The sequence below is a fragment of the Leptinotarsa decemlineata genome, unplaced genomic scaffold, assembly GCF_025532065.1.
Source record: "Leptinotarsa decemlineata unplaced genomic scaffold, Ldec_3_MD MMD2_tig00026307_RagTag_RagTag, whole genome shotgun sequence".
Lineage (NCBI taxonomy): Eukaryota > Metazoa > Arthropoda > Insecta > Coleoptera > Chrysomelidae > Leptinotarsa > Leptinotarsa decemlineata.
This window is the reverse complement of record NW_027412681.1, coordinates 9,436,847-9,453,596: the sequence shown is the minus strand read 5'-3', so window position 1 is coordinate 9,453,596 and position 16,750 is coordinate 9,436,847. Positions and strand designations below refer to the sequence as shown.

Below are 16,750 nucleotides of genomic sequence, written 5' to 3'. Positions count from 1 at the left end.
TTCAACAATCCTCTCCAGGTCATTATTATTTTTCAAATTCCTTATTTCCTCCTCCAACCTCGATATAACAGCGGCTTTCTTCTTGACTTCAGCTTCGATGTTCTCCAACTTTCTCTCGTACTCAGTGATGACATCATTCTTCCCTTCCAACGTCGTTTCGAGTATTTCTTTTTCTCGTTTGCTCTCTCTTAGAGCTTCCTCGAAAGACGAAAGAGTGCGTTGTAGTTCCTCAACGCTGTCTTTAGATTTGTCAACTGTCTCTTCTTCAGAACTGTTACCGTTCTGATTTTCCTAATGGTAAGCAACGAAAACATACAAAACATAGCTTCGACACAACGCATTCATACGATCAACTCAAAGGTATTGGAGCGGATATAAGTAGTGGGAATGAGGCAAGATTGTGAGGGGGTATGACAAGACTAGAAAAAGCTTTTGAGGAAGCCAGCGGGTCCAGCCTGTATACGTACGCGTCCGGAGAAGCAGAATGGGAGAAGAAAACGATATTAGTAATGTGTGTGTTGTTAGTAGATATAATTTCGTTAAAGTTCCAGAGATGAATGTTCTTTGAGAGTCTTGATTTCATAATGAAACAGATGAATTTGTATCTAATCATAGGTGTCCCAGCATCAACGCAAGATTTGAATTAGCCGCTATTTACGTAGTAACATGATGGCAACCAAAAAAGAAATATTTTTCCAGTTGACAGTCTAGGAGTCTAGGGTTAGTGGAAATGGAGCATCATACGATAAAACAATGTGTCTTCATTTTCTTCATAATGAAAGTTTGGCAGCCGCAGTTCAAAAATTCCATACAGAATATGGTCGGAATGGTGTTTTGACTTTGATCCTTGAATAGATTATTTCAAAAATCACACTGAATATACTGTTCATCTAAAAACAAGTCATTCAAATGTCAATATCGAAGCGGTACGTGAGAAACCACGAACATTGCAAATGTCGAAGAACTCTTTGAAGCGTATACTGAAGATCTGAGTCTCCATGCACACACAATTCAGTAAATAAGTACAATAATTGGAGTCTATGAAACCTAACACAGCAAGGAGAGTTTTTTGAATGGATTATTGAACATCAACAAGTTAATGCTGAATTTTGAGCATAATTATACCAAGCGATGAAGCACATTCTCATCTTGATTGCTTTGTTAATCGACAAAAGTATCGCATTTGGCGTTCGATGAATAGTGACGCATCGTGCCATGGTTTGGTGTGGATTTTGAGCTGGAGGTATCATTGATCCATTGGGAATGGCCAAGCACTCATTGTAACTGATGCTGGACGTCGCGACACAGTTGTTTGTGCCTAATTTAGATGGTATTGATGTGGCCAATATTTGGTTTCAACATACCCCCATGAAACAATTGAAATAATGCGTGGGACATTTTCAGGTCATGTACTCTCCCGTTTCTGTGATCAGAATTGGCAGCACCCTAGATCGTGTGATTTCACACTTTTAGATTTCTTCTTGCGAGGTTATTTGGAGCCAAAGGTGTATGTCAATAAGCCCCCATTCACCCGTGTAAGAAAATTCAACGTGTGAGAAAATTCAATCACATTCATGCGGAATGGTCATGAAAAATTTTGAAAAAAGAGAGCGTTTGTTTCAGTAAAGTCGTAGATGCCATTTGCACGATGTGTTTCTACATAAACAGCCCTCTCCTATTCAATTCATAATGCAATAAAGAAAATAGTAATGAAAATAATAAAACTGTGTTTTCTTTTTTAATCAAATCTTGCCTCAATCATGGGACGACAATTCCAAAATATTCAACAGTATACCGAGAAACATACAAAATTGCAGAAAAATTATGATATTCAAATCTTTCTTGATAAACAAATGCTTTTACAGTCTATCAGAATTTTTCTGAGAACTGTAATTATTTCACTCTGTCACATGTCGTCGTCGTTATTATTTTACCTTATTTTCTGAGGTGTTATTCTGTGCTGTCTACACTTATTAGGTATGAAATACCATTGAATATTAGATATGGTTTACAAACATAACGATTACCTTACAATGAAAAGTGTTAAGTAATCGTTATATTTGACTACTGTTGTTGCAAAAAATGACCACAGCATTGCAAAAAAACGAACGTTGAAAAATTTTCAGAAATGGTTGGCTTATTATTGAACTATTCGCATGAAATAATCTATGAAAATTCAAGAACATGATACATTCATCTTGGATCCCATCATCTGAGGTATTTGTGCAATATAGTAGTTGAGAAAATGAACGAAAAATTCAAGCCCTAATCAAAGTTCCACCATCAAACTCAGATAGTCGACTCCATTATGGATGGAGAGGTTGATATTTCCATTAAATTTATAGATTATTTTCCAAATGGAATATATGAAAATTATTTTACCGACTTCTCTCATTTTCTAAGTACTTGCGGAAATAAGAAATTACCTCTTCTTTTTGTGCTTGTTGCTGTTGTTGACTCTTCAGTTTCGTCTGTGCATTTTTGAGAGCTCTGTAATGAAAAAAATAAATAATATTCACAAAGGATTGGGGAAAAACCAACAGACAAATGAAAAAGGATCAACATTTTTTCAGTAAGATTATGCATTAGAAAAACTGACACTATTCGCGGCTAAGATTTCTGCCTGATTGCCTAAGGACACCAATAATCAAAACAACTATCTCGACAAAGTGGTCTGGATAGGGTCTGCAGAGTTCAAAGAGAAAATCTCGATATCTCATTAGTCTTTCTTTCTCTTTTCGGACGATATTTGTCTCGCTAGGAGCTGAAAACTCCACTTCAAATATCGTCTTGCTCTGGTGGTCGCAAAGGACTACATCAGGCTTATTAGCATGCATGAGCCTGAGGGTGGGAAAGTAATAGTTTCAATAAATTTGGCACTTCTCGTAATATAGCACTCTGAGGGCTGCCTTATGTCGATGGATATAGGCCGAGACCGCATATGCTGGACATGCTGGTAGCAAATGCATTGGGGTTTCAGACGCCTCGCGGCAGGCCCTGCACCTTGTATCAGGAACCTTTATACTCATCACGCAACTGTGATAGACTAAGGTGTTGAAGACACCATCCTGGTCTCCAATGTTTTTGAAAAATACCCCATGCATTGGCTTATCTTTGTGTTTCCGCAGAAGTGAGGTGATCTCTGCAGCTTTTATATGAGCTTTTGTTGAACGGGTTCCAACTCGGTGACATGCAGAGAAAGGGATTCAAACTCCTGACGACTTTACAGGTTACAAAAAGGTATCATTTTGTCATGTACACACTCCAAACTCAAAAGTCAACGCCCTCCCTGTTGTCGGGAGAAGCACAACCGTAGAACGGACGATTTGGGGTGCAAACTTCTATAGAGTTGCATGATTTTTCAGGTCTTAACTTCGAGTTGATACAGATCTTCCTGAGTCCACTTCACTACTCCTAACGAGTAGAGTAGGATTGGAACGGCAATCATATTTGTTGCAGCAACTTTGTTCTTTCCCGACAGTTCCGGTGACCAGATCTGTCAAAGTTTGTGCTGTTACTCGCCGCGGAGAGAGTTCTTCACTGCTGTTACCTCTTGTGGGTGGCGTTGTTCCCCCCCGAGGTGAGTATACGTCTCTCTGGCATCCAAATGGTGTAGGATGTTTCTATCTACGAGCTTAACATCCTCTCCGTAGTCCACGTATCTTCCTCTCTTGAGATGGACTATTGCATATTTGTCTATCCTGAATTTCATACCGATAGCATGCGTGTATTCTTCCACCACCCTCAAGGACTGATGTAGATCCTTCTTTTCAGAGGCATGAAGTTTTAGATCATCCATATAAAATAAATGGGTCACCTTGTGCGTGCGGTTTCCGGGAGTGCCACAGTTATACCCTCGAGTATTTCTGAGCGCAACGGATAATGACAATAGTGAGATGCAGAAGAGAAGAGAAGAAAATTTGGGCTGGTAGGCCGTGGTCGTATGGAACTTATAGAGACTTGACTCTGATATAACTTTTTTCCTCACAATCCACTGGAGCTGTATGCCGTAGTAGTAGACGAAACGCTTGGCACTTCAAGTTCCTTTCGATCATAGTTTACCAGCCGGATTTTCTTCTCTCTAATTATAGAATATCTTTCATCATTCTTGGTCTACATTTTCTCACTCCTTCAACTTTTTCGAAACACATTTTTAATTTAATAAGAGAACTCATTTGTCTTGTGAGATTTTTCCGCTATATGTTCTGAAATGCTTACCACTTCTCATGTTTGTTGTAAAAAATATACGTTATGTTTTTATCAGTACTTACTGTTGTAAATCTGAGATCTGCTTTTCTTTAGCATTCTGTTCTTCTTGACTCATCTGAACCAGTTGTAGTAATCTCTCCATTTCTGTTGCAGACCGTTTTGCTTCCTCCTGTGCTTGTTCCATCTTCTTTTCAGCGTCCGCCAACTTTTTGTTCAATTCGGTCATGGCAGCCGCGTTTCCTCCAGCCTATGAAAGCATTGACATCATTTCCAGATTACATATTCAAGTAATAATAATAATATTGATAACCCTTAAAGGCATACATGTGTATATATTATAATTTCAAAATAGTAGGCACTGAATTCTCAAAAATGACTGACGTGTTAACTTTAATCTATTTGCAGTGGTGTACGAAAATTATACCACACAGATGATAAAAAATGAATAAAATTCATAGACTCATTTATGAAAACAATGTTTTCGTTGTAATGTAATCATTTTCCTGAGAATTTAGTGCCTACTGTTATTGAATTGTACTTTAGAGGGAATGAAAGAGGATAACGAGTAATATGTAACAATAATAATTGAAACAAAAATATGATACCCAATAGAACTAAATTGAATCCAAAAGTGTTTCTGTTATTCTTTCGAAGAATTGATCAACTCAAGCCAATAAATCCAATTTCAGTCAAGAAGAAATTTTTCAATCTTCAACTGACGAATCTTGTTTACAAAACAAATGAACACAAAATAAATATACAGAATGATAAACAATGAGTAAATATCCATTCTTTTCCCTCCGCTTGAGTATTCAGTTGTTCTCTACCTTCGTTACTGGTCGCTTGAATTCTGAGGTTGACGTTTTAACATCAACTACCCGGATTTTCCCGTCAGGTCCAGGATATATGCCGGTTATTCTTGTTGAAAAACCACCATTTTCATAATTTGTTAATTTGTTTTCGTCCACATTGTATATGTTTATAGGTAGTTGAGAGATTAATTTTGACATAATAAAAGTACGAGTTGAGTTGTCTAAAATTAATACATTCATTCAAGAGTTTACTTGAGATATTCCCTCTACTTCAACAATTCTGCCCAACTTCCAGTTATGTCTAGAGGCTTGATCATCAACCAATATGACGATATCATTTAATGCTATGGGTTTATTATCACTCGTCCATTTACTTCGCCTTGATAAGATAGATAGGTACTCTCTGTTGCAGCGATTCCAAAAAGAATCTGATAACATGCGAGATATTTTCCATTCTCTCCTCAGATTGTCTGCACTTGGATTCAATGGTACTAAGTCACCATCACCACTCGTCAAAGGTCGAGAGTTAACGATCTTTTCCGTTTCGACAAAACAAGTTTGCAGTGTTTCTTCTTGAAGATTCTGATCATGTTTTTACTGTTCCAATCAATCTCTCCCAAGCTGCTCCCATGTGAGGTGAAGAAGGAGGAATAAACTTGAAAGTGATTCATCTTCCAGATATACAATCAATTAAATTGAAATGGTCCATTTCTTCGATGACTTGATATATTTCTCCTGCCGCACCTCTTAGATTAGTCCCATTATCGCAGAAAATAACATGAGGTTGTCCTCTTCTTGCAGCCATTCTCGATATTGCTTGAGGTGTTGAGGCTATTGGCTATTTCAAGGTGAATGGCTCTCACCGCGAGGCAGGTGAATAGAACTTTCCATCTTTTCTCTCTTTTGCTACCAATTTTTACGAAAATTGGTCCAAAGTAGTCCATTCCTGTATTGACAAATGGTCTGACTTCTCTTTCCAATCGTTCTTCTGGTATTTGTCCCATCATGGGCGGTCGTGGTTTACTCCTTTCAATTCTGTATCTAAGACATCTGGAGAATGTTGTTCCAACTGCTGCTCAGCCATGAATTATCCAGAAGTTTTGTCGGACTTTGTTCAGTACCAGTTCCGTTCCTCTATGAAGAGATTCCTCATGATAATGCTGGATGAGAAATTTTATGAAATCTTGCTTTGGACTCAATATAGCTGGTTGACTAACATCTTTTGACAACCATTTCGACACATTTGTTCGGCCAGAGAGAACCATAATTCCATCTTTTAGTTAAGGACATAGCTTACTACTTCCACTCAAAGGTTTTCCATTCTTGAGGCAGCAGATCTCTGAGGGAGAACTCTGTTGTATCTGTATCTGTAGAGTAGGGAGGGTGAGTGTAAGCCCACGCACTTAGGCCACATGTGACCCATTGTACATCCTCCCAAGGAGTTGTCCTCTTAGGTCGTCGTCCATCCTGTCCTTTCCAGGAAGGTGGACAGGTCGCTGGGAGACATCTCCTTTATATCGGCAGGTGTAGGCCAAGACTCGCCGAACACACACTCTCTTATTGACGATAACTCCGGGCACTCGCACAGGACATGCCTGACAGTCTCATCTTCCTGTTCACACATCCTGCATAGAGGTGTGTCCACTAGCCCCATATTATGTAGGTGTTTCCTTAGTTGACAGTGGCCAGTCAGAAATCCTACTGTAAGGCGTAGATTTTTCCTGGTCATCGCCAGATATTTCTTCGGCGCCAGCTTCCCAGGGTCGCCCAAGATGATCCTGGCAAGATTACATCCTTTGATTTCATCCCATCTCTTTAAAGATTGAGCATGGGTGTAACATTTGACTAGTTCCGCAATTGTCGAAGTCATCAGGCCGTGGGTGCCACTTGGTCCTAAAATTCTTAGTCCAGCCGCTTCCTTGGCTAAAGAGTCGGCAATGCGATTACCTTTACTCCTTTCGTGCCCTTTAATCCACCTCAGGATGATGTTATTATCTACCGAGGCTTTGGCTAAATCTTGGTGGCACTCTAGTGCTAGCCCTGAAGTAACACGGTGTCTGTTCAAGGCTAATAGTGCTTGTCTGCTATCAGTGCAGATTGTTATGTTTTTGCCCGAAATTCTTTTCTTTTGTGGCGATTGAGATACCAGCCAGTTCTGTTTGGACCACGCTGGTATTTCTTCCCATTCCCCATTTGATCCTTAGGCTTAGTGATCTGGAGTACACTCCACATCCTGAACCTTCTTTGGTTTTTGAGCCATCTGTATAAATCCGTATTGCATTTGTAGCATCTGACTCTGTGTTCTGCTTAATTTGTATTTTGTAGGGTTTATTAAACACAAACCTGGGTTCAATTGCTTCACTTGTTGCCTGCAGCAGAGGTTGCGCAGTAAGCGCTTCCCGCCATAGGCCCAGCCTCAATCGACCCATTCCTACTTCTAGGTTTACACCAGCCGTGTGCAATCGTACCATGGCCATTAACGCAACCTCCTTAACGAACAGATCCAGAGGGGTCAGACCCGTGATTACTTCCATTGCCGCGGTTGGTGGCTCCATTGCCGCGGTTGGTGGCTCCATTGCCGCGGTTCTCATGGCTCCTGTGATGTTTAAACAAGCCAGTCGCTGTATTTGATATGATTTTTGGATGGCCGTTGCTTGTAGAACTTTCGGTCCCCATGCAATGGCTCCATACGTTAACATAGGTCTTACTATTGCAGTGTAGATCCAGGCGACTACACGGGGTGAAATACCCCATGCGCGTCCCACTGTCCTCCGACATTGCTCATAAGCCACGTATGCTCTTTTTGCTCTACTCTGTAGATGAGAGTTCCATGTTAGCTTCTTGTCGAGGATAATACCAAGGTATTTCACCTCTTCAGAGAAGTTTAGTTGGCTTTTGAAGATTTCGGGAGGTTTTAAGCCCGTTAAACTTCTTTTCCTGGTGAAAAGGACCATCTTAGTCTTCTTGGGATTGATCGACAGTGAGTGTTCCTTACACCATGTTTCTATCAATTTGAGCCCATCCTGCGCTCTATCGCACAGTGTGTTTACAAATTTGCCGGTCTGCAAGATGACTATGTCATCTGCGTATGCAATTGTGTAGAATCCATTTTTGTTAAGGTGATTAATTAGGGTATCCAGAACTATGTTCCAGAGAAGGGGTGATAAGACCCCTCCCTGTGGACATCCCCTCATGACCAGTCCTTTAACTGTGATGTCTTCTACATTAATACGAACACAACTCTGTTGTGTTCGTCTTTCTGGAAATTTTTTGAACAAACTTCCGATTTTTGGTCATGTCTCACGGAAGTTGGCTCTTTCACGACTGTTTCTCGAACTGGCCATTTGAAGTTTCTGGAATTTTGGAACGATTTGCCTTGCCAAACTGGTCGAGCCAACCATAATGTATCGATAGGCTTCGATTCAAATCTTTGGGATTTACGCTGCTTCATATCGTGATCACGTCGGGGTCATCAATGTTATTCTTCCAGAAGAATTGATCAACTCAAGCCAATAAATCCGATTTTAGTCAAGAAGGAACTTTATTGACGTTTTCTACTATTTTTCAATCTTCAACTGACAAATCTTGTTTACAAAACAAATGAACACAAAATACACATACAGAATGATAAATAATGAGTAAATATCTACAGTTTCTATTTCATAATATTGATTATTTTCATGCACAGATATGGAATATGATACAATGTTCAAGCTGTTATTCCAGTCAAGTAGGATAAATTGTCACCAAATTCACCTTTCATTTTGAAATTTATCCAATGCTTTGATTTTTTTATGGGATGGTGTTGGCAATCAGAATCGAATATATATTCATTTTTAACAATGAATCAATATCTAGTAAAAAATACTCGTTAAAAATGATTCATCAGTATTCTCATTTTTGACAATTTATCTTTACAGTAGAAGTACTAATAGACAATACTCACTCTTTGTAATGAGTTTTGTAATTGGTCCAGTTGTTGCTTCTGTTTTTGTAATTGTTTATCTACATCTGCTAGTGCTCGTTCTTTCTCTTCAACTTGTCTACTTTTATTCTCTACGGCCCTTCTGTGGTCTTCCAACTGTTTTTTCACTTCTTCTACCATCTTCCTCTCTTCTTCGATTTGTCTTCTTTGCGCAGTTAGATCTTCTCCGGGTTTTTGAGCGGTCACTGGAGCTGCAGCCTTCTTCTGTGCTTCATGTAGTTCCAACTGGAATATTTCACAGTTGTTTCAGTAGATAATTCGTTGAGAAAATATCGGAGTATTCAGGAATTGAACAAATCAAGGAAAGTTACAAGATTCAGAAAAAAAAAGTTAATCAAATTGCTGGTATATGGAAGGATAGATCAATCATAGGAAAGACAATTAAAATAAAACTCAGGGACATAAAATAAAGTTTTATTATCAGTGCCAAGACAGTCCATGCAATTGCGATGTTGACATATAGGTAAATGGTGGATCCTTTTAAAAACTGAAAGAAAAAATAACAAATTAGGAAACGAATGAAAAGGTGTCTTTTAGTCCAGAGTGATATCATATGAGACTCATAACATGTGATAATACAGAAACTTCTACACATACAGAAAATAAGTTATGGATACTATGGAACATTATGTACGAAAAAACACGTAAAAATCTCAGCTTTTGCAATGTTTATTGTACTTTTTGACGAGTAATTTTATTTTCATTCAAAATATCAAAAATGAATGATCAAGATCCTACTGGAGTTTCATTGATGGTATTGAGGGAGGAAGGAAGAAAGCAATTAAGTTCAAAATGAAGTCTCTACAGAGATCATGCATATAGTTTACTTTCATATACATACTGGAAAAAAAACTACTTCCATGTAAACATTGAATTACAAAAAAAAACTTTCGAAATAACTACTTCCATATAATAATAATAATAATAATGATTTACTTTCCCAAGGAACATACAATGTTTATAGCAGGGATAAAACAATAATTTAAAAACTAACTATAACATAAATGAGTAAGAACACAGCACAAAAAAGGGAAATCAGAACTGAAACTTGAAAATGCTTATACCCACATATAGATATACACATATATAGCTACATATATGTTTGAATATGATTATCAACATAAACATAAATGCACTCATCAGATTTTTTTTCAAATTGATCCAGAATTTTTGTTTATGATTTTTTTCAAAGCATTCGGAAGCTTATTGTAAAACTTGATATGATAAATCGAATTCTGTTTTCATTTTCATCAATTTAGGATTGCCTGTTATCTCATCAAGTGGTTGTGTTGGTCGCCATTGATTTTGAAAGTCAAATTAGAATTTTTCATCTTATTTTTGACCAAATGAATTAAGGTACGTAATTTGAATTTATGTAAGGATGACAATTCTAATAGTTTTTTGGTTTATACAAGTTGACTGTAGGCTCCTCGTAGTTCAACGTGAATATATACCTTATAATTTTGTTTCGACGTTTTTTAATTGGTTTCAATAAGGAATTCGTTGCCATTTCCCATACTGATATAAATTATTGAAATTTGGAATATACTTATGAAAACTAAATCAATTTAAAGTATTTTAGGGGTGAAACATTTCTTATTTTGAATAAATTTCCAATTATGGGAGCTATTTTTTTTCTTATTGTTCCAATATATTGTCTCCATAATATATTTTCATCTAGAATAAGATCAAGAGTATTTGATATTTTCATTATTGAATTCAATTGGATCGTTTGAATCAATGGATGTATACCTTTTTGATATAAACATAGAAAAAGATTCCTGAAAATTCAGTGATAAGCCATAAATATATTTCTTCAAGGTCTTTTGAAATAATTTTGATTCCTTGTACAATATTTTCATTGAATTGAACGGAAATCACTTTCTTCTATACAGTTTGTACTCCAAACTTCCGTTATGGAATCATAAGATGTCATTCATGGAATTGAAACACAATACTGGTATAGTATATGGAAGAGAGACAATATGAAATTTCACTTATATGGACTTCGAAGTTTCGGAATGAAAAACTCGTCTAACTACCACATGAGTACTTCGTCTTTCGTGTAATTCGATGGTCATATGAAAGTAATGGTTTCGGAAGTATTTTTTTTTCAGTATGTATCTGAAAGTAGTTTCTATGCATGATCTATTTCGAACCTGATTAATTTCTTCCTTCCTTCGAAAGTTTTCCATTTTTTTTAATGAAGATAGCGAAGTGGAAGCCAACACGTTCAATCTTAAGATTCTTGAAATATATAATAAATACAAATCCTCACAAACAAAAGTGTTCAAGAAAGAAATGAAACAAAAACTCGCTCCCTAAATAGTTTCACTTTTTTTCTGAAGCATTTTTCAAATTAGAAAGTACCATATAGTACAACTTCTGGAAAAATAAGCAAATATGGATCAGTGTGGATATATATGATATACGTACATCTCATTTATGATGAAGAAAAGTATTTGTGGTCTTAATTAAGAAGCAAGTTTCAATATAGACAGATATAAACCAACGAAAAATTTTCTTGAATACGTCAAAAATATATTGAAGTACAAAAATTCACCGAAGCAAAAATGAATTGTAACTTCTATATAAGGTCACATTTCTGCTGATGAAGTACCACACACTTAACAATTGTAGTTGCTACTGAATTCATTGGCTCAGAATTGAAAATTTGTTTGAGATAGATTTGAAAATTCTTATGTTTTTTATATTGATGTGAATCAAAACATTGATAACGCTTCTGTTTAGCAGGAGATGAAAATATACCAGAACTTATGAAAATGACTACTGGTGAATATTTTAATATTTTATCGAATAGCAAAATTTTTACTTTTGTAATCATGACTTTTTGAATATGCCAAATCGTTTCCATCATAGGTCCAGTTTATATCCGATTTACATAACTATTACTGGATCAAACTGAATGTCTTGAAAGATCCAAGTCGCCAATACAATGTCCGGTTTATATTCCTGAAAGTTCCAGTCAAGTTTCGTTGAATTTTTCCACCTGTGCCTTTTAATGGTACAATGAGTCTATCGAGGCTCAAAAATTGATATCCTTTGGATGTCCAAGTTGACGGCATATGGATATCAATGGAATATCCATTGGATAAGCCTTTTCCCACAAAGGACGTCTCCTGAATATCCCTAAGGTTCATTACGGACATCCATTGGATATCCAAGGGATTTTGTTCACTGTGTTCAGTGGTTGTAAGAACACAATAATCCTTAAACTATAAAATTTGTGTGAGCTGAGGATTAACAAAGCCTCAAATTCCAATGTTTAATTTCTAGCAAAGGTTAGACAATATATAGTGAATGTCCATTTTCCCAGAGTTGGGATTGAACCTACATATTACAATATCGGCAGTTTTATAAGTGAAAGCTCTGATCACTTTCTTAGGGGCCGATGTGATATATTAAGATGTGCATTGTAACATATTTCACTATCACAACTATCGAACCCATTGCAAGTCTATTTGAATTATGGCGTGTACAATAAGGAAATCAGAAGTGGTTTGTAGGGATGCAGAAGTGATCAGGTAATAAAAATGAGTCTCAAAATATACCCAGAATGCTAACATGAAAAAACATAAAAAAATATATAACAAGACGTACTAGATATAATATTATCACCATTATGTTGACCTATTTGAATATTGTTGGTGTTCAAAAGACAATAATACTGAATGCTGTGGTGATCACAAGCCTTCTGGAAAAATACCTTTCTGTTGAAGGACTGCTTGATTTGCAATAGCTCACCTGATTTCTCTCAAGTTCTTGTACCAACATCTCAAGCTGTGCCTGCAGCCTCTCTTTCTCCGTGAAGAAACTCTTCACCTCAGCCTGGGACTTCTCCAGCTCCCTTCTCAACCTCGCCATCTCCTTCTCATCCTGCGGAGGCGGCTGTATTCCCCTCTCCTTCTGGTACTGGGCCATCTGCTGCAATTGCTGCTGCAATTGCTTCTCCATGACCTGTATGCGCTTCTGCAGGTCTTGGGCAGTTTTTTCAGCCAGGTCAGCTCGGTCCGTTTCCTGCTGGACGACTTTCCTCCACTGTTCCAGTTCAGAATCTCCTCTCGCCCCAGATTCGTGGAGGAGTTTTTCGGCTTTGTCGGCTCTCTGCCGGTGGGTTTCTCGTTCTTTCTGGACTGCCTGAAGCTGTTGCTGGAGCTTGGCAATTTCTTTATCGCGGTTCTCGAGTACGTCCTTCGTGCCTCGTTCCATGTCATGGGTCATTTTCTTCTGTTCTGCTTTCAGTCTAGAATTGAAAGATTTCATAAATCATTGATCACTCATTTTTATTAATGTTCTTCGAAAAAATTGAGCATTATTATTTCGGTAAGGCTATATAACTGAATCATGATGAGAATAACTGCAATTAATACCGGGTATTGCCCCTCCTTGTTCTGAATGAAGACAGGATTCTTCTCAGCATAATCTGAATGAGGTTTGCAATCGTGTCCCGAAAAATGTTATTCCATCGTTGATAAAAAGCTTCACGGAAAGCCATATGATTCCGTGAACAATCCAACCAGATCTTTGGGTTTCTATCGGGTCATTTAGTAGGCCGAACCATCCCTTCTAGTCCAACGCAATGTAAAAATGGGCAGTAAGTTGTTTTGCGACGTCATGTATCAGTAAAAATTGTTTTTCAACAAATCTATTGGATAGAACTGAGTGCTAGAAATATGTTCAATACACATATTGGCCGTGCAAGTTTTGTATGAACGTCTCAAGAAATTTCTTTCCAAATCATAAGGACCCGCCTTCAAAAGTCTCTCGTTCGATTATCATGCTTTGTTCATTTCCATAATAATCATTAATTAAACAATTTTCACGAACATTTCCATTTCTAGACGCGTTCCGCTAACACCGTAGCTTCTTCTGTAGCTAGGATGTTACGGTAGTCCATTTGACAAATTACAATGAGTGGTTGAAGCTAAGTTATGGTGTCTATAATGAAGCAACTCAAAATTGGAGTAGTTCATAGCATTTGAAAAACATATTTCGAACATTTTCTTTCACTCAGACTTTTCTTCTGAAGACAGTTGAGTCCAGTAGATCCATCACCATGTTTGGTGGTGGTTCACGAATGCTTTACTGTGGGGTACGGTTTCATTGAAAAACTCATTTCCTTCTGGTAATATCATGTGATTAGTGGATTTGTGAAGTGGCAATTTGTATCAACGTTAGTCATTTTTGAGTTATGATGCATTAAGTTAGGTTCACTAGTTGAGAAGATTAAGGTCACTGGATGGTTCGAGATTGGAAGGAAATGAAAACTCTCTGAAATGAAGCGTTACTGAAAAAACGTTCCAGAAAAACAATTGGACAAGAGTATTGTTTACTATACAGCTTCTAGGGTTAAAAAACAACTATCTGTGTGACTGTTAATTGAACTACTTGAAAGATTATGAAAGAAAAATTGACAAATATACTCTGTTCCTATTAAATAGCACATAGTCGTTCTGATATCAAAGAAGCTTGTCATGTTCCTAAGAGAACTCAAGATTTTGGGAACAGAATAGATTTTCATCATCTATGATCGAGTATCTTCATGAGAGCATTTTTTACTACGGTACCATGACGTCTTTATGAGCCAATTGAACCAATAGCACACCGTGTGAGAATCGAAAATGACGAAGAACTCACCTGGCAACTTCCGCTTTTTGTTTCTCCAGTTCTGCTTCACTATGGTTGAGTTCCTGTTGGAAGTTCATGAGCATGTCTTGGGATTTCTCCAACTGCATCACTAGTTGATCCCTTTCCATAGTAAGCTGCTTGATGTCAGCTTCATACTTGATTATCTGTTTCTCTATCGATTCACCTTGACGACCTTGCTTGTCTAGCATCGCTGCCATTTTTTCTCTTTCTCGAGAAACCTGAATAATATAAAGGAAATCATAAAAATGATGGAAAAAATTGATTCATTTAGGAGTCAACTTCGATTGGAAATGAATTATACACGAATGTTACAGGATAATAGATCGTGTGATAGATCATAATTGCTATCATTAAATTGCTATAAACCACAATTCAATGACTTTCATTTCCTTCTTATGTTTTGAACTTATACCGATTGGAAAACATAGGAGAAACAAATAGCATTTTGTCATATAGTGTAATGTGTTGCTTGAATCCAACATCATCTCAGTTTGATTATTCCCATTTGTTCATACTTGTTTGTTCACAATTGAACCTGTTTGACAAAAGTGTGATAGACAAATTGTATATCCCTTGCTTTTTAATTGTTTCACTTACTTACTGCCCTTTTGCAAACTAGGACTTCTTCTTGGAAATGATATAGTACTGATCTAACTTTATACTCCAAAGTGACCAAGCAATAATTTCTGGTAAGTTGATTAAAAATGAGCTCAAGTGGACATGTCATTATTTGATTCGACTTTGACTTCTAGTATATTTAGCTGTTTCATTTGGCTTGCGAACTATTCAATTAGAAGAAGTCTTCAAACATTTTGAAGAAGTGGAATTATTTTCTATAATCATGAAAGCAAATTCGAGACAACCGTTATTGATTTCCGAATGCATCCAGGGCATTTATGTATGTTTCATCAATATAATCATTACGAACTGCGTTTTTTTTATGCAATCCCTTCAATTTTTGAATAAAATCTTGATACTTGAGTTGAGAAAAACCACCAAACATCAGAACAAACAAAAACCTACATTTCAATGATCTTCATGTGAGCTCAATGCGAATCTTCGAACCCCCATCCTAAAATTTCATTTTCAATTTTTATTTTATGTCACTTGAAATACAAGAAAAATTCTTCATCGAAGAATGAGTTCAAAAATTTCTTGAAAATGAAGAAATCCGTTCTGAAAATGAAATCGCTAGTATTTTTCACTTCTAATACAAAATAGAAAATTCTAATAACCGGTTCATTAAATATTTTCTGGGAACTAGTAGTAGTAGTAGTAGTAGTAGTAGTAGTAGTAGTAGTAGTAGTAGTAGTAGTAGTATTTATTTTTCTTGTTTAAAAGTATAAAAAGTATATATATATACATATATATATATATATATATATATATATATATATATATATATATATATATATATATATATATATATATATATATATATATATATATATATATATATATATATATATATATATATATATATATATATATATATATATATATATATATATATATACAGTGTGACCCATTTAAAATGGAACCACCCCTGTAGAATGTGCATTTTTCAATCAATCTCAATTTTTTTTTATTGAAATATTAAGCATGAAAAACTGTATATTGACACTAACTTTCACAATTTTAGTTTCATTTCCAAGACACTCTATGTTTTTTTTTGTTTGTCAAAAACGGCAAAAGTTCATTAGGCAATTTTTGTTTTCAAATTTGACTACACCACTGGATTCGTAGTCGTTATAAATCAAAACTGTCGAATTTTCATTAAAAAATATTTGTTAACAACGAAGTTACAACAACTTCAATTTTGGAAACAAAGTATTTGTTTGTAATTTTTATTCAGATTATAGACATATTTGAGATCTGACAACACTGTCATCACCAAGTAGAACACCAGTGAATTTGTGCAGTGAAAATCCGAAGTCAACAGCTCAATGCGTTCTATAGTTATAACTCCTGAAAATATGGTAATGTGAGAGATTTGTGGTGCAAGCGTTTTGTAATAAAAATCTGACTACGCCACTGGATTTGTGGATAATATTCCCTCAAAATCATTCATTTG

The 16,750-nt window shown here is 36.3% G+C and overlaps 1 protein-coding gene across 1 annotated transcript in view; it reads right to left on the bottom strand.

The window, feature by feature from the left end:
* Positions 1–303: 303 nt before the first annotated feature.
* The window catches only part of brp (ELKS/RAB6-interacting/CAST family member bruchpilot), a 182,703-nt gene continuing 166,256 nt past the window's right edge, over positions 304–16,750 (bottom strand). The window contains 6 exon segments of the mRNA XM_074180862.1: positions 304–455; positions 2,427–2,490; positions 4,272–4,456; positions 8,968–9,231; positions 12,772–13,270; positions 14,665–14,894. Coding sequence (XP_074036963.1) covers positions 420–455; positions 2,427–2,490; positions 4,272–4,456; positions 8,968–9,231; positions 12,772–13,270; positions 14,665–14,894 — 1,278 coding nt within the window. The 3' untranslated portion in view covers positions 304–419.